Source organism: Macaca mulatta, chromosome 6 (assembly GCF_049350105.2).
Source record: "Macaca mulatta isolate MMU2019108-1 chromosome 6, T2T-MMU8v2.0, whole genome shotgun sequence".
NCBI lineage: Eukaryota > Metazoa > Chordata > Mammalia > Primates > Cercopithecidae > Macaca > Macaca mulatta.
The window spans coordinates 76,307,033-76,331,867 of record NC_133411.1 but is presented as its reverse complement, the minus strand read 5'-3'; the positions used below and the strand labels follow the sequence as shown (position 1 = coordinate 76,331,867).

The 24,835-nt window shown below is 39.7% G+C and overlaps 1 protein-coding gene across 3 annotated transcripts in view; it reads right to left on the bottom strand.

Moving 5' to 3' along the window:
- The window catches only part of PIK3R1 (phosphoinositide-3-kinase regulatory subunit 1), an 82,662-nt gene that overhangs the window by 20,722 nt on the left and 37,105 nt on the right, over positions 1 to 24,835 (bottom strand). For all 3 annotated transcript variants that reach the window (XM_015140166.3, NM_001261197.1, XM_078003855.1), the window contains 2 exons: positions 4,300 to 4,392; positions 3,778 to 3,852 (listed from right to left, as the gene is read on the bottom strand). In XM_015140166.3, the coding sequence (XP_014995652.3) occupies positions 3,778 to 3,852; positions 4,300 to 4,392 (168 nt within the window). The remainder of the gene's footprint in view (positions 1 to 3,777; positions 3,853 to 4,299; positions 4,393 to 24,835) is intronic.

Sequence of the window (24,835 nt, the reverse complement as noted above, 5' to 3'; positions counted from 1 at the left end):
TCTGAATCAAGGTGATGGGGGTCTGAATTCTAATGCAGTTAGAAATGTGCAAGATATTATCAAGACCTCATATAACTCAGTGATTGACTGCATTGGGCTGTGGCCTAGGAGAGAATGAGGAAGTATGAAAGTTTACTGCAAAGTGTTTGAGTATAAGTGAGTGGGAGAAGGTAGTATCCTAGATACCCTTCAATGAAGTATGATAGTACAAATCATTCGAGGTTGAGCCTAAGACTACAAAAATTCCTTGGACATATCGTTATCATAAACCAAACCTGCCCCACTAAGTAGGCCGATGTTCCAAAAGTGAGTCACCCAACCACAGAGCTCTAAGAAAAGTCAGACTGGAATAGGATATGGACAGGTCAACTTGAGGAAAAGAATTACTAAATTTAAAAGGTGAGAGACAAAGTGTTAAATCACTTAAATGTCCTACAAGCAACTAACCAGAGACCTATCACATGTCTAACAAATGTGGGAGGGGCAATACCATTGCAGGTCTTTGCCTAAAGGATCTATGTTGAAGGTAATGCAATTGTGAGCATAATTAAACACCGTCAAATAAAATCGTGTGTGTGTGTCGCTATAGGAATTCTCTATGGTCACCACTCTTGGCCGTGCTTCTGGTCTCCCATACACTTTGCCCCTGTGCGTTTCATCTAATGTCTCTTTGCCCGGAAAATTAGTATTACTGAATTTGCTTATCCTAAAATATGTGATAAAACATTTGGTGATGCAATATAAATGTTAAGATAATAAATATACACACATCCCTCCCTCAGGCAGGGTCTCCCTCTGTGCTTTTGCAGTGCTAATGAGCCATCCCTCTATCAAGACACTTCCCAAAGAGTATAATCATCATATGGGATTATGTTTCCCCCTACTAGACCAAGGTATGTCAAGGGCAAGGACTGTGGCTGTCACCTGCTCTTCTCGCATCCCTCAGTGTCTAGCACATACAATGTGTTAAATGTTTGTGGACTGAACTAGAAGGCTCTTAGAGTGAAGTTAATTTGTCAAAGCCCTTCTCTAACACGAGGTATATCAAAAGAACTTCTATAGTGTATGAATAAAATTATCTTATGCAGGTCTTTGGGTAATGTTACCTTATGTCAAATTCTACTAGAGTTAGTGACAAAGTCTGTTTTATTTCTCTGACTTCTGCTCTCTAAGAACCCTTTTCTGCACTGCAACTGGCCTAACGTGCTCTCCCACTAGCTATTCACACCTGTCATGTGATGACTTTTGAAGAGCTACATAATCTTTAGGTCTTGATTGGAGGAGTTTGCATTCTCTCCTACCTCACTTTTCACTGAGTCTACTCATGACAGGTACCCCGTAAACTCTCCAATCCTTCACTCCTCCCTCCCTCCCCCTGGAATGGAGTCCTCTCTTCTTCAGGTCTCTCCCTAGATGTCTGGAGACATTTCTGATTGTCACAACTGGGGGAGAATGCTGCTGGCACCTCGTGGGTAGAGGTTAGGGATGTGGCTAAGCATCCCACAATGCACGGGACAGGCTGCCACTCTTCCAGCAAAGAATTATCCAGCGTAAAATGTCAATAGTACCAAGGCTAAGAAAGCCCGAGTCAAGTTAAAAGAAACCAAAAACTGTCAGGTGAAGATCTGAATCATTAAAACTTGCATGAGACAAAGAAACAATTTATTTTAGGGCAAAATTTAAAAAGAGAAAAAAATCAAGGACTTTTGGAGTCAGAAAAATTAGCCACTCAGCCACTGAAAAATGTGAAAGAAATTATTTACCTGAGGGTCAGCTTTCTTTTCTGGTGAGTTAAAGTTACTAGGATGTACATCACAAGGTTAGTGTGTGGATGAAATAGCTTAGCAGGTGCTAATAAAAGTGGGCTATTGTCTGCCATGTCTGTCCTTTTCAAACACTGGTAATTCATAAGGTTAGTTAAAAGCCATAATTTTTTTTTTAGGTGTAAGTGACTATTTTGGAGCCTCCTCCAGGATATTATACAATATTTTTATGTATTGAAAAATCTTTGAGTTGGAAACAGACCTGGCAGATCCACTCCCAAGTTTGGACAATATTTATTTATATTTGGTGGGGGGGCACAAAATTCACTTTTTTAGCACAGACTCCAAATGAAACCACTTTTCTATGTGTTTTGATCTCACTGGGGAAGGAAAGCTGTCGGTCAAAATGTACCATTGACGTGAGTCTTGGTTGTTGACTCTATCTTGCGAGTGGTGTGAAGAGTTTTGTGTTTTTTTTTTTTTTTTAACAACTAAACTGCATCATTCTGTGTTGATCACATTACAAACCTAACCACCATTTCTCAAATAACTTCCACTTCATCAGGCTCTGATGTCTAAACTTTTCCTGTGACTAAACATGTTCATAATTTGACCAATTTTCTGACTCAAACATGTGTCTTTATTTCAATTGGCTAAGGACAAAATTCAGCGTTTCCTTAATACTCTGATAAAGCTGTCAGAAATACCAAAAAACAAGCCTTTTCACCTTGAGTGTTCTGCATGTTAACTTCTAATGATCTGCTCTGTGGGACGTGCAGGAGGCAGAGCAGCAAAGAGGATATGCCCTATTCGCATGCAACTGATTTCCATGTACAAAGAAAAAATGAAGTTAAATATTTTTTTAAAACATTTTTTTAAAACATTTGGTCAGAACATTTTAAGTGTAAGAATTTACTGATACTGATAAAGGTCTAGTCTCCTCCTTTTCTCCAAAAAGACCTCTTTTCTAGAAAGTCTCAGAAGCTGCCTCATTTTGAAACTGCCTCACGCTTCAAATTCTCATTTACTATCATGTGGGCATTCTTTGTACAATTATACCTCTGAAGGAGTGCAAAACTGGGTTTCACTCTTTTTGGTTTAAACACCTAAGTTCAGTTAAAATGATGTGAGGCAGTATATAATTCTTTTATAGTGTTATGAGGGAATGAAGGATCTTGAGAGATTTTAGAAGTCAATATAAGAAGATGACTTGCTGGAATGCTGGCAAGTAAATTGATGTGTAGTTTTTTCTCTGTGCCAAAGGAGGAAGTGGGTGTGTGGGGTACTAAAGTCCTCTTGGCTAAATTAATTAGTGTCATTTAACCAAACTGTCCTCAATTCTTCCCAATTCCACATCCAGTGACATGTTGGTTAGCTTGAAATAAGCCTCGGTGGGAATATTCATGCCACAAAAATGGGCAGACGCTACCAACCAGGGCCTTTTTCTTCCTAGAGAGTTGGTTTATCAGCACACCACTGAACATAACAATCTCATGATGTTACTTAATGTACTCAACACAAGAAAAAGCAAGAAAGAAGGCAAGCCAGAAAGAAAGGGAAAGGGAAAAGGAAAATGGAAGGGAAAGGTAATAAAAGAAAAAGGGTGTCAGAAGAGACATTTCTTAAGTGACATAGGCTTAAAAATATTTTTTAACTGCTTCAGATGAAATAGATGTAGCCAAATTCAGGATCAAGGAAAGATGGTAGATATACAGAGCGAGAGAAACATCAAGAGGTGGTTTCTCTCCTCCGCAGGACCCACGGCCTGCTGGCTATGATGATGGCCAACATGCCTGAAGGGAGGCATGCACACACTTGCAGCCCAACTCAGGAGAAAAATGTCAAAGGTCTGCACTGTTACCGTAACAGGGCAGGGGGAGCTGTGCATGAGTTGAGTTCCCTTTACATTTAGAACATTGCATAGATTAAATTCCATTTTTTGTGTGTGCTTTACCTGAAACAGAAAGCCAAGACCTGTCTTTCCCATTTGTATTTCTAGCTCTGTGACACTTACCACAATCAAGAAGCTGTCGTAATTCCGCCAGGTTGCCGGAGCTCTGTGTTCTGTATAGAGTTGAACATTCCAGACCTAGGACACAAAACAGACCACAGACTATGTATGCAAAACACAGCTCTCTGGAGAACCTGTGAGCCCGCTGCCAGAGACATTCCAGTTTCCATCCAGTATCTGTTCTAGATGCGTACCAAATATTCTTGGAAGTCAACTCCTACTATTAATCTTATCTGGCATGTCGATAATTTTGGCAAAACCATCTGGCCTCTAAGAAGATAGTTAATCATATTTATTAAATTATGAAGAATTTAATAGTTTCCATATGGAAACTACATGTTAATCTAGAGTTAGAAATTATAGACCAAGACATTTTCCCCAGTACTTAGCCCTAAACAGTTTGAGTGTCCAGCAGAGTATCTGGACATAGCTGGTATCAGGAAATTTACTTAATGAATGCACAAGAGATAAATAATAACAGCCATGAAATAAGGGTGAACTGATGCCCTCTGGCAGTCTGGTTACCTTTCTTTTCAATGGCTTCCACGAGCTTGATAAGAAGAGGTGGGGCAACGTCAGGAGGGGCAAACTGCTCTGCAAGATCCGGGAGAGTCAAAGCTGCAAACAACAAAATCCCACCATTGTATTTAATTTGGATAGTTGAATGCATTAGACCACAATGAAGGACCTACAAAATAATTTAATTACATCTGATCTTAGCAAACCCAGGCCCGAGCAAGAAGAACCCCTGCTCTGGGCTTTTGCACTGTCCAGGCCAAAGTGATATGCCCACTGCTTCTCACCTAGAGTCTGCTCAGAGTAATGCCCCAGAATTTCCTGCTGAATGGCCTCTTATGGCCTTTCCCCCAGGTCCACCCTCCCCAGGGCAAACCCCCCTGTCTAGGTACACCCCTGGGCCCCAAAGTTGAGGGGAGTGGCAGGATGGATGGGAGTTTGGATGTGCAGGGAGAAGCCAGGGATGAACCAGGATCCAGCTCTCAGCATTACCACACTCTAGGGCAGAACTCTCAGGAGCCCAAGAACCTGAATTCAAATCTCTCCTCCTGGTTATTAGGAAGAAATAACTGCCCAGAAAGGACGGGACAGATTTTATTGAACAGATAATAAAATTTTATTGGACAGATTTTATTGATTTTTTGTTATAAATCATGTTGACATGATTTATAACAAAAATATTTAGGCACAGGTTACTTGGGCCCCTTTTTTGCATTCTTGCCCCCAAGCCTCACAAATGCCAAGTATGGGCTGAGTCTCAGATCCAGAAGCCAATATGAATGAATACTGCCCACTTGATAGCAAATTAAATTTCTGTGTAACTTTGTCAAAGCCTTTGTTTATATATTTTTTGGTCAGTTAGTAGTTTTTAAAATGTGGTGTTTTCATAAACTTTTTCCGTGCGTTTTAACCATTTGTAATGATACCAAAAAATCTAACTGGATGACACTCATAAATAACATTCTTCAACATTACATTGATAACCTTATTCTCAGTCCAAAAAAATAAAACCATTGTAAGCAAAAAAATTCTCAAATTATGCCAGAAGAGGGAGCTAAATATATTCATCTTAAATTTGTGAAACTGCAAAATAAAGGTAAATTAAAGTCATTATGAAAATATATGTACAACCTGTTTATTAGCCTCATCACTTGCAGTCTTTTCTAGGAACAATTTATATAATCTGAGAAAGACTAAATATTTGCAGTTTTGTTTCTGTGAGATTTTACCAGTATAGCTCTTTATTATAAACCATATACTATGGTAAACAAATTTTTTTTTTTTTTTTTTGAGACAGGGTCTCGCTCTGTCACCCAGGCTAGAGTGTAGTGGCATGATCATGGCTTGCTGCAGCCTCAACTTCCTGGGCTCATGTGATCCTCCCACCCCAGCCTCCAGAGTAGCTGCGACTACAGTGTACAGCACCACTCGCAGCTAATTCTTTGTATATTTTTAGTAGAGATGGTGTTTTGTCATATTACCCAGGCTGGTCTCGAACTCCTGGACTCAAGCAATCTGCCCACCTCAATCTCTCAAAAAGTTGGGATTACAGGTGTGGGCCACTGCACCTGACCAACAAATTTTTAATTAAGCCTGTATTTCAAGTACTAAAAGTCAACATAGAACACATTCATGCTACCAAAGTAGTGTTACTAAATTTTGATCTCAGAGAATGAAGTATGATTAAGTTGTTTTGCAAAAACACTCAGACTGCAGTACGCAATGTGCAGTACATAGATTGTCACATGATCTTTCCACCTCATTCTATTTAGCATTGCAACTACCCGGGATAAAAAGAAAAGAGCTACATTATGAAGGAAAATCCTATAGCAGCACTGTCTATTAGAGCTTTCTGTGATGATGGAAATGTTCTACAGCTGTGCCCTCCAATAAAGCAATGCCTAGCCATGGTGGCTATTGAGTAAAATGCAGCCATTCCAACTGAAGAACTGAATTTTTTATTTTAACTGATGTAAATGGAAACAACCATATGTGGCTAGTGCCCACGGTATTAGAGAGTATAGTCTTATCTGCCTGCACAAGGGCAAATTTTGTCAATGGCAGATGAAAGATTCCCGAGTCAGCTTTGTGTTAGAGACCCCACTCTAAAGCGATCCCTGAAGACAAGGCATCTTAACATACAGCTAATCAATATTTGAACTCAAAGCCCTGCAATGTTTACCACTAGATTTCTTGAGTGACTCTGTCCTACTGCAACATCACTGTAACACATCTTAGGTTTCATAAAAGCACGAACGACCAGCCATTAACTTTCCAGTCACTGTGCAGAGGGCTGGGTGGGAACTTCACCATTCTCCAGTGTCTCCCACACCTGCCAGAGCTAAGCACCACCTGGAGAACGTGCTAGAAATACTGATTCCCAGGTACCATCCTAAATCTTCAGGATCAGAACATCCAGGAATGGGCTAGTAATCTGTTTGGGGTTAGAAATAAGCATTAGGACATACTCTTTTGATAAGAAAATTCATGTGGGTGATCCTATGAAAAAGTTCAGCAATGACACCTCTCAAATCTCTGTATGTTAAAATGTAAATATATCTGAAAAGCACTTAAAATACAAATGTCTTAAAGATTTCATAGTCTAATTAAAATCATTATAAAATTTTAAAAGAAGTATTATAAAATGAAAGGGCACACCATTTCATTTCCTCTGATAAATTATAAACCACTTCCCTTTGCCTTAATATCAACTCACAAAAGTATCCTCTCTCACAAACACCTTCTACACTGAACACAATGAAATATCATCCTATCAGCATATATAATAGAAAGGAAATATACAGGTAGAGAAATGATGTAGAAAAGTGTTATTAAGATCCATCATTGTGTCATTCCTTAGGCCTCTCAAACTAACAAGACTTAGCACACCCCAGATCTCAAAAAGCTAAAGATCAAATAGTAAATACATATCCATGCAACTCTCATGCAACCAACATGCCAATTCCTCTTCCCCTTTTCTCATAAATTACACAGGCTTTTTTTTTTAATTAAAAAAAACTTTAATGTTGGCTCTGAAAATAGAATTACTTAATAAAGGTTTGTCTCAATCCAGTCTTATCAACACAATCATTTCTGCAGGCAAATATGAAAGTTAAATTAAATGATAATTAAAGATTTCATCTAATTGTGATTGAAATATGCACCCAAAAGTTGTTATATTGCTGGGCTGGCAAATGCTCATACAGAAGGGTTTCCAGCTCTCTCTTTCTTCATTAAGCTTGAAAAAAATTTTTTAAAAAGCAAAACCTCCTTGCTTTCCTTTGTCTTTTCAATGTTTTTTTGGCAAAAAGTGTTAATTTACCTGCAGTATCCTGCGCTACAAAACATCGTATGTTTTATGCATTACTCATTCAGGTGTTGGATGAAGTTTCTGAAAAGCACCGTGCTACACCAAGTCAGGTGTCTGTGAGAACACTGGAACTTTTCTCAAAATGCACACCAGACTGCTTTAAAAAGAAAAAAAAAAAATACACATAGGTACTAGGAAGTATAAGTACTCTTTTTGTAACGTATTGAGTGACTCCCCACTGAATTTTTAATATTGAAAAAAGCTTTATCGCTCAAATGTATGAATCATCATAGCTGGTCAGGATTTTGCAACTGGAGTTTGAAAATAGTAAATTTTACAAGGATGTTTTTTTAAAATAGCAATTCAAAGATTTTCTATTCCTTAGGACAAAATGTCTGTGAGTCAATCCATTTCCTCTTTAAAATATTTAGACTTGGGGAATGTGGAAGTTCTATCCAAAAAGCTTTAAAGTTTATATCATCTACTTCCAACAATAGGATCAATTACCATTGAAAGTCTAAAAAGCATTTTAAAACAAAATATTAATTTTTATGACAATCCTAAAATCAACTATGCCTTTAATTTTACTAAATACACAAGGTCAAGAATCACTTTTCCATTAGATTCAATTTTAAGAAATTCCAACAGGAAATGACAATTGCTAGGAATCACCAAATTTGGCAAGTTGTTCTTTGAAAAGTCCACGATAAAGCACCACGTTACAAAGTTTGATGAACCAAAAAATAATAGGACTAAGAACAAAAAGATGCAAATATTATCAATTATATGGGAGGGGTTGTATGGAACAAACACAGATTAACAGAGCACCATCCTCCAACAGTTTACATATAAATTCTCACTACAGTTCAGTTTTTGATTTTTATACCTGAATAAGTAATGGGTTTTGGTTGTGAAGCTTGCTGTAGCACAGTGTAAACGTCTGGAGAACCAACTCCGCTCTTCAGAATCAGGGCAAATTTGTTGATTCCTTTACTACAACCCAATCCCAGTTTTTCACTAGCTGAATCATTTTTCATTGAGAAATCAGTATTGCTTAGAAAGAAAAGGATAAATATCAGCAGAAGTGTTTAAAAGTAGTGAATCAAGACATGCATTATTTCAAAAGAAAGGAGGATTCAGCCTTCAATGTTGACCAGAACACCAATGAACTAGGTGTTCCAGGTTGCAGGAAGAATATTTGATGACACATCCGATGCTGCATTTTCCACTAGTTCTGGTTTTCCCCCTTTGCCCTGGTGACAGCCAATCACACGGAATAGAAAAAGAGCCTTCTCTCCAAACTTCAGCCCTTCCCAAACCACTGACATGGACAGGCCTCGACAGTCCTTGGGCACCAGCGGTGTGTGGGAGACAGTGGCATTCTTTGCATTAAGTGGTGCCAACACCGTTATGAAGTGCAAAATGAAACCAGCACACAGCTGCACCTTCGGGAGGCATTCTCCATAAAAAAAGATATTTTCAAGTTAGTGCCTGGCAGGGCCGAGTGGAAAGTTTAAGCTGAAACACTGGGACTCCAGAGGCTGCCCAAGCCAAATATTTCATTACTGATGGAAGCAGGTTGGAAGTGTGTGAAAACCTGCCACTTACCTCTAAAAATGTAATACAAAGAAAAGAAAGTGTATATGCAAAGTGTGGATCAATATTATATCAAGATGTTTGTCTGTCTGCTAACTGCTACTGAGTCAAAGCGATTTCTGTCTGAATCTCTCTCAGGACTTCAAGTGAAAAATGTATATTCTGGTGGGCAAATCTAATCCCAATTCTTTTCTTAAATAAACCTTTTAAGCATATTCATACTTTATGCTTGTAATGATTAACATCCTGAACTTTAAACTTATTAAGCTTTATGGGTGACACTACAACAAATGATGGCCTGTGCTCTTTAAGCAAAAACAAAGCAAAAAATCCAGCGACCAGTTCCTTAATTTTGGGACACATCTGTTTAATCAGTAGTAAAAAAGTGATTAGAAGCAGAGCTTTAAAGCCAAAGAGGCTTAGGTTTTAATCCTTGCTTCGCCACGTACTGAATTCAGCAATCTTGGGTGAGTTAATTAACTTGAATCCCATTTATTCATCTGTAAAATGGGAATACTTATGTGCAATAATAAGGATTAAATGAATAATATATATATATAAACATGACAAGCCTCATGCCCAGTATGTAGAAAGCACAAACTAATAGGTAGTTATTATTGTTAGAATTAGTCATGTAATCTTTATTATTGTTTAGATTATGGAAATCCACTGATTGCGACTGCAGGTTTTAAGACCAGAAATTATCATACTTAGACTCTTCTCAATACTGTTCTAAGGAAGTAAGCTGGAAGCATATTTGGTAAACACTTGCATTTTGCCTTTGTATATATACATAATACTCAAAATCCTCAGAAGTCAAAACCAAAATATTTTCAATTTATCACACTTTTCCCCAAAAGGACCACAATACTAATATATTTGAGTCACTAGACTTCTTCACATTCAGAATACTGAACACTGAACACTGAATGTGAAGAAAAAATGAAGTTGGAACGACTGTGTACTAAATTATATTGAGCATGGTGGAAACAAGAACTTTTTTTTCTTTTTTGGAGGAAGAAGGAGAAAAAAAGTATGGGCAACTGAAAATGAGAGTACAAAGAGTAGATGTGGAAATAAATCTTCAGCCATAACTATATCATTTTCAGAGATAACTAGCAGGAGGGAATTAAAAGAGTTGCCAACAGATTTAAACTAGAAGTTTGCAAATCTCCTCAGATACCCTAATTAGTCTTTAATATCGTTAAGTTTATCTTCTCCCATTTATCTCTCCTGCCACACAGCTAAAAACAAATGAAAGGGATTTGAGATCCTCTGTCCATTCGTTTTATTTCTAGACAACAGACTGGTATAGAAAACAAACAGCAGGCAAAGATCTTATTAAACATAAGCAGACCTAACAGCTTTGTTTCTGACGGCCTTAGCTAAAGCCTCAGAGTTAAGAGGTAACTGAAATGCAAGATTACATTTAATCTTTGACAGGCTAGCCTAATTAATTGTGATCCTTATCACCTAAATTGGAGTTTGATTCTAAGATTACAATTTACAGTGTGTAGCAAATTAAAATGCTAGGCAGGATATAAATGGGGAAGAAGGGGCTTCCTCCTCTCCTCACCAGAAAAATAATTTATACTTGAGTCCACAGGATTTTTGAAGCCAATGATTTATAAGGAAAGTTGGTCTTTCGGTGTGCTAAGAAACATTTCATACGATGTGTGACCCAGAAGCCCCCAAAAAGAAAAAAGACAAGTCATAGGCCATACCATGCAATGGGCGGTAGGCTGTTTGCTGAATGAATGATTAGTACTGAACATCAACTAGGAGCCACATTCCCACAGTAAGTATTTTACAAAAATATTTTCATTTATTTTTCATAGCAGTTCAAAGGTATATAGTCTCTATTATCCCCAATTTAAAGGCAAGGAAACTATTTGGCCAATGTCGCAAAGTTCTTAAGTAGTGCCTATGTATTTAGTTTGGGCTTGTCTTCCCTGCGCCAGAGTATACAAGTGCCAGTCAAGGAAAGAAGCTTATAGTAAGTTTCCCAACACTTCCCGCAAGCCTCCCTTCTTTAAAAGGTATCTGCAATAAGGGTATTACGAAACACACAGATATCTGATGGTCAACCCCACAAGGGAATAACCTTAATACTTTCTGATTATGTTCAAGTTAAATGATCTTGATAATAGCAGTTTTTGTACTTCCTCCCCAAATAACAAGTTAATATATTCTCTCTCGTTATGAACTACTTTGAAATGCAGATAATTAACACTGTAAATGGAAAAGCAATAGGAGCCCCTATTAATAACCAGAGAAAGGCAGGGGCATTCCAGACGAACCACACTATCTCTGGCTGAGGGCAAACTTGTGGAGACACTTCTACTTACATGTGATGATAAATTTCAGAGTCAAACTTATACAATGTCATGTTAGAAATGCTTAAAAATAATAAAGCAGTCTTAAAATGTAACTTGAGAAGCTGCGATGTCACAAGCAATTGAAAGATCCCCTGATTAGTATTAGGACAGGGCAGGGGATGGAGAGGAACTGGACAGAAAGATGCTACTGGCAGACTAGAGACCAGAAAGAAGCTTTGGATACAGGCTGGGACCTCACTGACAGTGCAGAAGCAGGCCACTGGCTGACCAAGGAGAAAGTGAATGGGGAGAGAGAGAGGAACTGCCAAAAAGGCAAGTTTGTCCAGCCAGACCGAACAAGCACTCTTAAGAAAGCCTGGATGGAAACGAGGAGAAAAAAGCAAGCACCAGATTCCTTTCAAATAACTACAGAGAGTAGGGTTTTTTTCTCTGACATTTTTAAATATCCTGAAAAGTTGAAAGAATTGGTTAGTGAACGCCCACATTATCTTTCACCTAGATTCTACGATTAACATTTTATCATATTGGCTTTATTTACATGTTTATCTGCCAGCAGATCTTTTTTTTTTAAAGATGCATTTTGGGCCGGGCGCGGTGGCTCAAGCCTGTAATCCCAGCACTTTGGGAGGCCGAGGCAGGTGGATCACAAGGTCAGGAGATCGAGACCATCCTGGCTAACCCGGTGAAACCCCGTCTCTACTAAAAAATACAAAAAATTAGCCGGGCGGGGTGGCGGGCGCCTGTAGTCCCAGCTACTCGGGAGGCTGAGGCAGGAGAATGGTGTAAACCCGGGAGGCGGAGCTTGCAGTGAGCTGAGATCGGGCCACTGCACTCCAGCCTGGGCGACAGATCGAGACTCTGTCTCAGAAAAAAAAAAAAAAAAAAGATGCATTTTAAAGTCAGATGTGAAGTCAGCCGCTACAGACTGAATTGTGTCCCTTTCCCCCAGATTCATGTTAATGCCCTGACCCTCAATGTGATAGTATTTGGAGACAGGGCCTTTGGGAGGCAGCTGAGTTTAGAGGAAGTCCTGAGGACAAGTGCTCTCACGATGGGATTAGTGCCTTTATAAGCAGCAGCACCAGAGACCTTTCTTCCCACCCTTCCCATGTGAGATCACAGTGAAAAGGCAGCAGCCTGGAGGCTAGGGAGAGGGCCCTCACCAGAGCCCAACCACACTGGCACCCTGTGAGAAATAGATTTCTAAATGTCTATGGTGGTACAGACATAAACACCAGTCTGTGGTGTTTTGTTATGGTAACCCTGACCTAACACATCAGTACACTACACCCAAAGAAAGGAATGGAACCCTGTTTAGAAAATGTCAATGTCAAACACAAATTCTGTAAGTGTTTAGTAAATACCCTCTATGTGTCAGAATATTACCAAGAGCAGTGGTTTGAGGCAGTGGTTTCCCAACTTTAATGTACATATTAACAGCCTGATTCAGGTCGGGGTGGGGTCTGGGATTCTGCATTTCCAGCAGGCTCCCAGGTGATGCCCACACTGTCAGTCCTCGCACCACAACCACACTCTGAGTAGCAAGGATTGAGGCTGACCCCACCTGCCACAAAGAGGAAATCCAGACCACTGTGGGAGACAGAATCCCAATGATTGACCTTCTTACTGATAACTTGTTGCCTACATGCCTGAATTTTACAGGCTGATCTTACACCAGACCCCAGTTGATGCTTATGGACTGGAGGGTCTAGCTATCATATCAAATTCGGTCTGATATCACAATGAATTAGGTATCAAAAGAGAGACTAGCAGCCGGGAGCTCTGCTGCCCTGTGCATTGTGTACTGATGAGAGGGGAGGGATTATGTAAGCCACAACTTGCCCAAGGTCCCACAGGAAGTTCCAGCCGAGGACCGAGGCCTCCTGATGCCCATGCCAGAGCCTTTCCCACCTCACCACATTCAAGAGGACTTTGCTCTTTGTATTTCCTGTGGGGTGGGAGGAGTTAGGGAGAGACAGAAAATGTTAGGCTGATGACAAATTACTACTACTGATGATAATTCCCATGTAGTGAACACTTAGTGTAAGAAACTCTGCTCAGCGTTTTATCTCATTGAATCTGTACAACGCTCGAAGGAATTATCATTGTCCCCATTTTACAGGTGAGAAAACTGAGATTAAGAAAAGTTAAACAAGTTGCCTGAAGTCATACCAGTAGTAAGAAATAAAGCTAGGATTTTAAAGAACAGATGGGACTTCAAAGCCAATTGTAACCTCTCTGTGAATCTAGGTTGCCTTTTTAGGCAGACACGCTGCGTGATGCCATATGTGAGGTTAAAAAATCTTTACATGACACTGATGGACAAGCACTTGGCGACAGTTGCAACCCTTAGTGACAAGAGGTGCGTTTTTCAACTTGAGCTTGGACTGGAAGGCCAGCTTCTCACCATCACCTCTCTTTATCAGTATTGAAGCCTTGCCAGCCCACTCAGCCAGGCTAAATATTTTCAAGACAGCATTTATTAAATATTTTCTCATAAAGCTAAACAAAGCACATTCTTCCCCAAGGATGTAATGGGTTTTATACAGCTAAATATAGCTGGCTAACTTATCACTTTTAGCAAGGTACAAAAGACTCTTCTAGTTAATCATCAGGTGGACAGAGGGCCCCGCAAATAACTTTTTTAAAATACATATTTTGTAATATATATTTGCAAGCACCCCAAAATGAAATCTTAGTAAAATATGCTTAACAAATATATGAAGGGAGTTGAAGCACCCATGATCAAAAAGGGAGAGAAAGGGAAAGCAATGACCTGCATGTGGAATTGCAAAGAAAAATAAAGGCAAGAAAGGCAAGAGGCCTGGAAACATTGTACAGAAAATTCCCTATCAGCTGGTGCAGAAGAAATGCATAAGATAATATTTATTCAGACTTCATTTTAGAAGTTTGAAAAGATCACTGATATAAGACTATATATATTAAAAAGTAACAATTTTGAGATAAAAGTAAACACAATCCTTAATTGTGTAAGGAATCAGAGTTTAATAAAATGAAGCAATATACTTTCACTACCTCAGACAAAAACAGACCGTGATCAGCAGTGAAATGAACAAGAGGCTATTCACCTCTCTGCTAAAGAAATTATTGGGCTTCTTCTGGTTACGGTTTTAGAATTATAACTTGAAATGGGTCAATTTGGGCAGATGTTGGACCCTATCACTACATTCTCAAAAAAGCTTAGGGTAATAAATAGTACTACAGTTACTAGTGCCAAACCAATGCACTTAAGAAAAAACATACCAAACTGATATACAGAAGACCCTGTAGATATAGTAGAACCAAAATATAGAATATATATATATATATCGATTATAGAAAGAAGCCTGGTCATGTTCTCAAAAAGATTCTCAGAAATAAGCCAACAGATACAGAGAGGTGATATTTGAGTAGTGAGTGAATTCTAATAATTGCTCAAGAGTCAGCAGGGAGAAAGTTATGTCAATATAGACTAGAGCTAACTGGTGAAAGGGGTCAACTAAAAGCTTCACTCAGAGAGGGAACTATTCAATTGGTCATTTTAATTAACACTTTAGATTCCTGATGGAAATACAATGTTAACAATCTGTAGATTGAACACAGCAAAATGTCGGCCTCCTATAATGAAAATCCGTACAACGTTGTTAATGAAAAAGTAGCAGTGACTCAGGCTGGTGGACGGCCCAGAGGTGAAAGCAATCATTTATCACTGCGGGGTATTCCTTTCTGCATTATCATCTCAGAGTCGCCTCTTCCTTAACAACCATAACAACCTATGCTCCACTTCTCTGTTGCGCCATTTCTGTCTTCAGCTGAAAGGGAAGTGATAGGGCCTGAACCACAGGAGGGAGTTTGTACATTTTGTTCTATTAGATTAGGCCTCAGTAACTTTATGAATTATAAGCTGTCAACTACTTTTTCATCTGCTATAGAATATGCTTCTTAGAAATTGTGGCTATAAATAAAACAACAGATGTTCTTTGTTGGCTCTAATAGGAGCTTGAGTAATTTTTTTAAAAGGGCTAGAAGTTAAGCAAATTATCTAAAAGGCTGTTTCAGGTTTCCCCTTGTTGGTCATCTTTTATGTTAGCCTTCTGAAGACATTCATTTTAGCCCATAAATTACTTTTTGGGGCCATTTAATGTAACCTACTGGAAAAACTAGAAAGGGGTTTTCAATACAATTGCTTTCTTTCTGTGACTTTTTAAAGAGTATTGATTAAATCCCCTACCTATTTATGATTGTCACTATATCATATAAAAAGCAATTGAAAAGGCACTGTGCTAGTAGAAAAAAATCAGACAATGGATGAGGCCATATGTTCCAGATTTTTCTGCCAACAACATGTTGGTAACTTTGGGCAAAACATTTAATGTCTCCGGGACTCACTGTCATAACAGTGAAGTGGTAGAGGTTTAACTAGATGTTCTAAAATCATTTATAGTTCTTAAATTCTGTGTTTTAGAGAAAATGTCAAGGAGATCACATGTCCCAACATAAAATTACTAAATTTACATTTAATCGCAAATTACTTAAAAAATAATTCTATATTACCTTTAAGCCACTATGTGTTGAAAATCTGGAAGAGATCACAGGCATCTGGAGAATGACTGGAGTTGGCACCAAGCGAAAATTACTTCAAATATGGAGGGAAGGAAGTTAAATAAATGGGAGAATGGCAACATTTAATTATACTTCACTGGGCTACACTAACTTATAATTTCTAACCCAGAGGATAGGTGGTTTAAAATAGTGTTTTGGTATACATTTTCACTTTGCCAGAATGAACAGTAAAATTCAAAATGATGAAAACGTTTCTGTGACTTCTGTATGTGGATCTAACAAAAGACAACCAATTCCATGTTCTTAAATGTATTCCAAAGTTACAGCAGCTATAAATCAGAGAATGTAACTTGGCTTCTATAAATCATGGGGTTGCGGGGAGGAGGAGATCATGAAACTGAGAGCAACATGAAGAGAGAGAGGTGAACTGTCACTGCCCTAGTCATTTAGGTTATTTCCTTGAGTCATGATAACTGCCTTGTGAAATACATCAACCTCATTTTGTATGTGGGAAAGAGACTCAGAGGTTTGGTGACTACACCAAGATCACTTAACTAGTGTTTGGCAGAGCAGATATTACAACCCCTGTCTGGCTGTATCCAAGGGCCCTTCTCTTTCCACTTCATCTTTGATTATTTTTTTTCTCCTCTTCTCCCTCTTTGAGTTTCAGCATTAAATTGCTAATAAATGCAATTCAGTTGGACAGTTTGAGATTTTTAACCAATGCATGCACAGCACTGCTGAGCTCTAAGAGATGATGGGAGGGGAGAGTCCATGCAAAATTAGCTCATGATCTACACAGTGAGTACAAATGTCAGGGATAAAACAGATAAAGGGGCTTAATTAGAAGTCATGAAACTTAGAGGAAACAGCTCCATTTCCAAAACCTCTGTGGGTTTGTCCATTCCCCTCTGAGAGTCATTTAACTCTTTGGAAAAGAATACATTCTCAAAAATGTGGTATTTCTGATTACACAAGGTCAGAAATAATACACTAAAAACTGCCCTTAGTATCTGAGGCTCTCATTACCAAGAAGCCAATAATAATCATGGCCAACATACACAACATACTTAGTATGTATCAGGCTCTATGCTAAGTTGCTTTACTAAAATTATCTCAGAAAATATAATCTTTCACAACATTATAAGAAAGGTTCTATCATCATTTTCATTGCACAGAGAAGAAAAACAGGCTCAGAAGTGATTTGTCCAGGCTCACACAGCTGTACTAGTCAGCACCAGGATTTAACTGATAAGAGATGACCTGGTTTAGAGGACATAAAGGCAGCTCCCTTCCAAGAGATCCTTATGTACTCAATGTCATCCCATGAGGTCCCACAGGGCATATGGTTTCCTTACAAACTGTACCCCTTTTGGGGGGCAGCTCAGTGCACTACTTTGGACGTTAAGCCAAAAGCCAGGCAACAAAGTTAGAAAAAGAGTTCTCTAGCCAAAAAGACCTGGAAAGCAGAGAGTTCAAGAATAGCCACTCTTTGATCCATTACTCTACTTACTGTAATTTTCTTTTTCTAAGATATTCTATGGGATGTTTAGCGTATCTGGTCTATGTTTACCAAATGAGAACAGAACCCCTCCCCCTCATGGTGACAACCAAATTTCCTCACTCTTGAAAAATCACAGTAGGAGATAAAGTGTTTCCATAGTCATGCCTTCTAGCAACTTCATTTTGGAAGAAAAGGTGCAGAAACACAAAATAGCCAATGAGTCGAGTTTAGATAAGGAATTAAGGGGAAGAATGACTTTCAGTGCTCTGTAAATAGTAGGGTCTCACTGTAAGCCACACATGTAATTTTACATTTTCTAGTAGCCACATCACAAGCAAAAACAACAGGTGAAATTTAATCTCTTATTTAGCCCCATATATCCAAAATACAATCATTTCAACATACAATCAATATAAAAATTATTAAGCAGATATGTTAGTCTTCATTTCTCTCTTGTTTTCCACTCACAGCACATCTCAATTTATAGCAACCAACTTTCAGTGGCTCAGTGTGGCTTTGACATGTGGCTGGTGGCTCCCACACTGAGCAGCATGGCTCTAGAGTATGGCCTTCAATTTTTCTTTAGTGTGAACTTGGTTACTTGAAGAATGTGTTAGCTTTGAATTCAAAGATAAGTATAAAGAAAAAAAGCACCATATTCCTTAGATGCTAAGAGGGTCAAATAAGAGTTCTGTGTCGGCCAGGCGCGGTGGCTCAAGCCTGTAATCCCAGCACTTTGGGAGGCTGAGACGGGCAGATCACGAGGTCAGGAGATCAAGACCATCCTGGCTAACACGGTGAAACCCCGTCTCTACTAAAAAATACAAAAAAAAAAAAAACTAGCCAGGCAAGGTGGCGGGCACCCGTAGTCCCAGCTACTCGGGAGGCTGAGGCAGGAGAATGGTGTAAACCCGGGAGGCGGAGCTTGCAGTGAGCCTGGGCCACAGAGCAAGACTCCATCTCAAAAAAAAAACAAAAAAAAAAAACCGGGTTCTGTGTTGTTTTACTGTTAGCATGTATTAGATAAAAACAGCTTAACTCTATTGGAAGGCATTTAGTCAAAGTTGACAGGGGAGCTGGGGGCACTGATAGTGTTTGTTATATACTAAGAACCTGCTGGAATACTAGGAACTTGGCATCCTGGCGTTTGTCACAATGCAGGGTGTGGAGTCAGAACATCTTCAGAAATGGCGTGATTAATAACAGTTTCATCTGATGGCTCTCCATCTGCCACTGGCTTCCCTTAAAATAAGCATCAAAAGTATCTGTGCACCTCTCATTAGAGACAGTCTGCTGACTGCAGAAGACAGAAGGTTCCACGATCAGGGAAAGACTGGTATGGTTCAGCTATTAAGTCAGAAAATCGAAGGCTTGCTTAGGTTCACATCTTGACATTATGAGCTGCAATAATTTCATTTATAAAGTTAGTGGTCATTAACATGTCCGACACTGGCGACAAGACAAATGAAAACTTAAAGAGGGCAGAGGTCGAAATATGTACCTAGTATTAGAGGCAGAGGCAGTCACCTTAAGGAGCTGCTTTTCTTCCTAAGATGGCTTAGAGATGTATATAACACAGGAGCCTCAAATTCACAGTCTCTAATACATCCTTTTTCCAGAACATGCAGTTTAATGAATCCATCCCTATAGAACATAGAACCTATTTTTCTTTTTTTTTTTTTTTTTTTGAGACGGAGCCTTGCTCTGCCGCCCAGGCTGGGGTGCAGTGGCCGGATCTCAGCTCACTGCAAGCTCCGCCTCCCAGGTTTACGCCATTCTCCTGCCTCAGCCTCCCGAGTAGCTGGGACTACAGGCGCCCGCCACCTCACCCGGCTACTTTTTTGTATTTTTTAGTAGAGACGGGGTTTCACCGTGTTAGCCAGGATGGTCTCGATCTCCTGACCTCGTAATCCGCCCGTCTCGGCCTCCCAAAGTGCTGGGATTACAGGCTTGAGCCACCGCGCCCGGCCAGAACCTATTTTTCAACTGTGTTGGTTACAATGTTAAGTGCATCCTGGGCTTCAAACTCCTGCTAAAAAGGTAGCATCCCAGCGAGCTGTGGAGGATTTTGAAGCAATTTAGCACCTCGCGCTGTCAGATGTTTTCTTACAACAGGTGCCCACAGTGCTTGCTCTAGTCCTAAAACCTGACTCTAAGTGCATAGACTGTGAAGTTTCAACCCAACTCCTAATTGACTCTTCTAAGAAAAAATGGGCTTCACAGCTCAAATATCTGCTTCCAGTTTGGATCCCCAAGAGAAAACTATGTCTTCTAAAAATTCAGGATGCTACTGTTTTCCCTAAGCAGCAAATGTGTTTTGGGTGTCAGAAACTGGAAGTGGCAAGCAGTTCCCAAACTCAGATTATATGATAACATTATAAATAGCTAAAAGGTACTGAATCAAAAATTATTATTCAGGAGAGGCAACAAGAAGAGAACAGGGAATTATAGGCGAGGGAGTTTCCTTTGGAAATGGTAGTTCCTGGGGAACAGAGGCTATCTACAGTGGATGTCTGAAAAAGGCCATGAGGCGAGGACAGGAAATTAATATTATAGACACGGAGTCTTCTTTGGAAATGACAGTTCCTGGATTTTAAAAGTGCTATATATAGTGAATGTTTGAAAATGTTAAACTGCTCTGCAAAAATTGTCTAACAAAGGAAGGAAAACATAACTTTCCCGCATAGGAGTAAAAGTATTAGCAGAACATAATAAATTCAAAGTGTAGTACAGCCCATCTCTCCCCACCCCAACTGGCTGTCACAAATACATTACTTCCCTGCGGGGCCTGTCTTTGCACAGCCAGCCAGCCAAAGGGGTAAAAAGAACAACATTAAATTATAATTACCAGCCCTTTGTTCATGGGTTACTCCTCCATGGCTATGTCTGCATTTCCACAGGATTTCTGGTAGACAAGACGGGGTGAAATGTGTGGGGAGGGGGAACTTCATGGCTCTTCCTCTGGATGGAGCAGCTATCAGCCACATGTTCAGATTGCCTTGTGTTATGTATGCTTTTACTTGCTCCTATAATTTAAAATGCTGAAGGGAAAAAAGCGGTAAGATTTTAGGGTAATCTGGGCTTGGCCGGGCCGGGCAGCTCTTGCTTCTGTGGTGCTCCCACCTCAGACTGGACCACGAAACGTCCTGGGATCCTGGTGGCGCATATCACAGTGATGGCTGAGTAGGCCCCATAAAGCACGTCTTCCCTCTCCCTGGAGTGGCCACACCCTGAGAAGCATGCCCTGTACCATAGGACAAGTACTAATGTACTGTGTCCCTGCCACTTGCCAGGTAACCAAGTTAGCTACAACTGGCCAGGTGAATGTACTAACCTTCTTCAATAGGGCTAGGGCTAGGCCAAACTGAAAAATAGGAGGCTTGTCTTGAGCACCTGTTTTTTCTTTCCCAAACTTTTTTTTTTTTTTTTTAACCCAGCTTGGCATTCTTTTTCGTTCTCCATTATCTCACACTCTTGCTAATCACACCTCCCAATCCATGAGACTGCATAGTGCCTTATGGTCTTCTCTAGTCTTGCGCCACTCAAAAGCTAGCCTCTTAGAGAAGAGTCTATTAAACTCAATCACACGGAAATGAAAAACCAAAAATGAAATGGAAAAATGACCAATGAAGCTTTATGTGTTATATTACAGAGATGCTGCTGATTTTAACAGGGCCTCAAGCCAAATTCTAATTGTAGAATTTCAGGCACAATCTTTCTTGAAAACATAGCTCTTTAGTACTTTGCTGTGAATAAATCACTGGAATAGGTCTAATTAAGATCATTAAAATGCTCCCCTCAATAGTGGATTTTGTTGTTTTTGCTGTTGTTTTTATTTTTTTGAGACAGGGTCTTGCTCTGTCACGCAGGCTGGAGTGCAGTGGTGAGATCATGGCTCACTGTAGCCTCGACTTCCTGTGCTCAAGTGATCCTCCCACCTCAACCTCCCAAGTAGCTGAGACTACAGGCACATGCCACCATACCCAGCTAATTTTTGTAGAGACGGAATTTCACCATGTTGTCCAGGCTGGTCTCAAACTCCTGAGCTCAAGTGATCTGCCCGCCTCAGCCTCCCAAAGTGCTGGGATTACAGGCATGAGCCGCTGTGCCCAGCATGAATAGTGGATTTTGCACAGCTGAGACTAGATGGTCATTCTGAATATCCATGCATGCATACTGTTGGTGCTTCAACAAAAATCAACTTCGTAAGGTAACAGAAAAGAAGTATAGCAATAATACCTTGAATTTATGTGGCACTTTAAAAAATTACAAAATGTTGCTGGGCGCGGTAGCTCACGCCTGTAATCCCAGCACTTTGGGAGGCCAAGGTGGGTGGATCATGAGGTCAGGAGATCGCGACCATACTGGCTAACACGGTGAAACCCTGTCTCTACTAAAAATACAAAAAGAGGCCGGACGCGGTGGCTCAAGCCTGTAATCCCAGCACTTTGGGAGGCCGAGACGGGTGGATCACAAGGTCAGGAGATCGAGACCATCCTGGCTAACATGGTGAAACCCCGTCTCTACTAAAAATACAAAAAAAATCTAGGCGGGCGAGGTGGCGTGCGCCTGTAGTCCCAACTACTCGGGAGGCTGGGGCAGGAGAATGGCGTGAACCCGGGAGGCGGAGCTTGCAGTGAGCTGAGATCTGGCCACTGCACTCCAGCCTGGGCGACAGACCTAGACTCCATCTCAAAATAAATAAATAAATAAATAAATAATTACAAAATGTTTTTATACTTTTCTTTGATACTCAAAGAGAAAAGCAGAGTGGGGTGGTCAGAATGGAGAAAGACCCAGATTAATAACCATGTTCAGGCTGTTTTCATTAAAGAACATACAAACATCTAGTTTAAGGAATCAGGGTTGCTTTGAACTATGCACTATCTTGAATAAACAGATACTTGGTGTTAAAGATTTTTGTGAACACGCCCCTATGAATTCAGCATCCCACTCCTTTCAACCAGGTGCTTCAGTAGAAAGAATAAAACCACACCACAAAGGCAGTCAGTTACCAAGCCTGCAAGGCCCATGGCTCTGTGGTTTTTGAAGATATTATCAGCATTTTAATGTGAACTGTCTTGCAGACCCAAAGCCCCAAATAATCACCACTTTTTGGGAGTTTGTAATTTTCCAAATGACAACAAGAGCATTTATGACTCTGTACATTAGAATCTGTTGATTACAAGAGCTATTAATGACAAGAGAATTCCAGTGCTATAGGGAGCAGCTTTTTCACACTGACAGCCAGTATGTTTCACTTTCGCCATCTGATTTCCTTCCAAGTTAGAAAAAGCAGTGGAGACAATGAAATAGGCTGAGAAGTAAAATGAAGCTAGAGCTCAGAAAAGCAAACTTAAGTGTTTTCCTCAACTCCCATTATCTTCATAAAATCACTAACTTATTTCCCCCCAAGCACTATTTTTGGGGGCAGGGCTTCAAGTTAATGCAAAGTCTATAAAGGTCATGAAGAAGCAGCTAACAAGTGACATTTGTTTTACCCCACTGCTGAAGCACAGGATGAGGCTGAATCGGAGGCTGACCCAGATAATGATGGTATTGGGATACAGCTTAATCGAGCATGAATACCTCCAAAGACTCCCAAGAGCCCCGAATCACCACTTATTCCTTTACAACACTAACTTCCCTTTGTCAGTAAGAGTGGGTTATTTCTTACATTCATGGCATGGAAAAATCTTTATCTGACAAAAATTCTGAGAGGACCAAAAAGTGAGTACTTTGCAAATCAGGGACTGAAACAATTCTCCTTTGGTCATTTTAGAAAATCAGATGCTGTTAAATTTCATCACCTACTTAGAAATCTCAGAAGCTCTAATAAAGCTCTGGAGCAACCCAACGACAAATGTTCCAGGCTATTCTAGATTCATTTCCCTTGAAGGATCTCTCACCAGTAAGTGCAGCCTCTGAGCAGCAGCTCGTCCATTTGCAGGAAAAAAAAATTGTGGCCTGACTTGTGTCAACTAGGGACAAAGGCAGGAGAAGAATTTGGAGGTTACTCAGTGGAAAATTTAGGAATGAGAATCTGGAACCTTAAGAAACCTTGATTTAATTTAAGATACTGCTTTGTTTGCATCATAAAAAAAAAAAAAAAAAAAAAGAAGAAAGAAAAGAAAAAGACTGCACTGATGCAATCTACTCCCCTGTATTACATAAAATTTTAAGACCTAAAAGAAACACGATTATGGGTATGAACCATAACTAAGCGTTTCCAAGAGTGTCTTCCCTTAAATCACATTAAAATTGTAAAAGTAAGTTACAACTGGTGACGGGCCACTTATCAGTCCATTCAGGCCAGCTCCAAGATAACAATGACTTAAATATCAAACCAATATTCCGTAACCCTCTCTTTAGAATTCTTGACATGAGGTCACTTTTTATTGAAGGCTTCACTAAAATAAAGTCTTTATAAAGATACCCTTGGGGTTAGAGGCCTAAGATGAAAATACCTTAATAAGATTTCTCCTTTATAGAGAGATTCCAGTGTCCCAGCAATGGATCATTCATTCTTTGGGGGGTTTCATTTTGTATTTTTTGGCAAGTTTGTAGTAGATGATCCCTCTGATCTTTTTAAATCTAAAATCCCATGATTCGAAACTCTTTTCAGTAAACTTCCAATTTCCATACTAATTGATGAAGAGAGAGAACAAGAGAAGGGGCTTGACCATACAAAAAAATGAAACATCTCAACAGTTGATATGTAAGTTAAGGATGCAGAATAATTCTTTTCTTGGGAATAAGTCTCTCCTGGTTTATCTTTGTATTTGGCGACTGTGCCAGAGAACAGGGAGTTCACAGAGCAATCCTGAGAAGTTTGCTCCAACACTGACTGGTCAACTGATTTATATAACATTCGAGTGTGCAGACTCACATTTACTTGCTGCATTTATGACCAAAGGGCAAACATTTAAAAATCACTCCAGATTCTGGAAAGGTGGAAAGGTAATAAAAAAAAAAAAAAAATGGGGTCCACGGGAAAATAAAAAACATGACATTTATTAGCTCTTTCTTGGAGTGGATATAGATGCGTTTATGGTTCATTGTTTTCAGTCATCCTCTGACTAAATAAACTTTCCACCTGCTTAGTCAAGTGCTGAGAGAATATGACTACACCAAAGGATGTATGAAGCATGCATTTAATTTATTATAAAGAACTGTAATAAGGCAAATGTGTGCAGCTGGAACTAACTTGTACCAGATTTCGCCAGTCCCCAA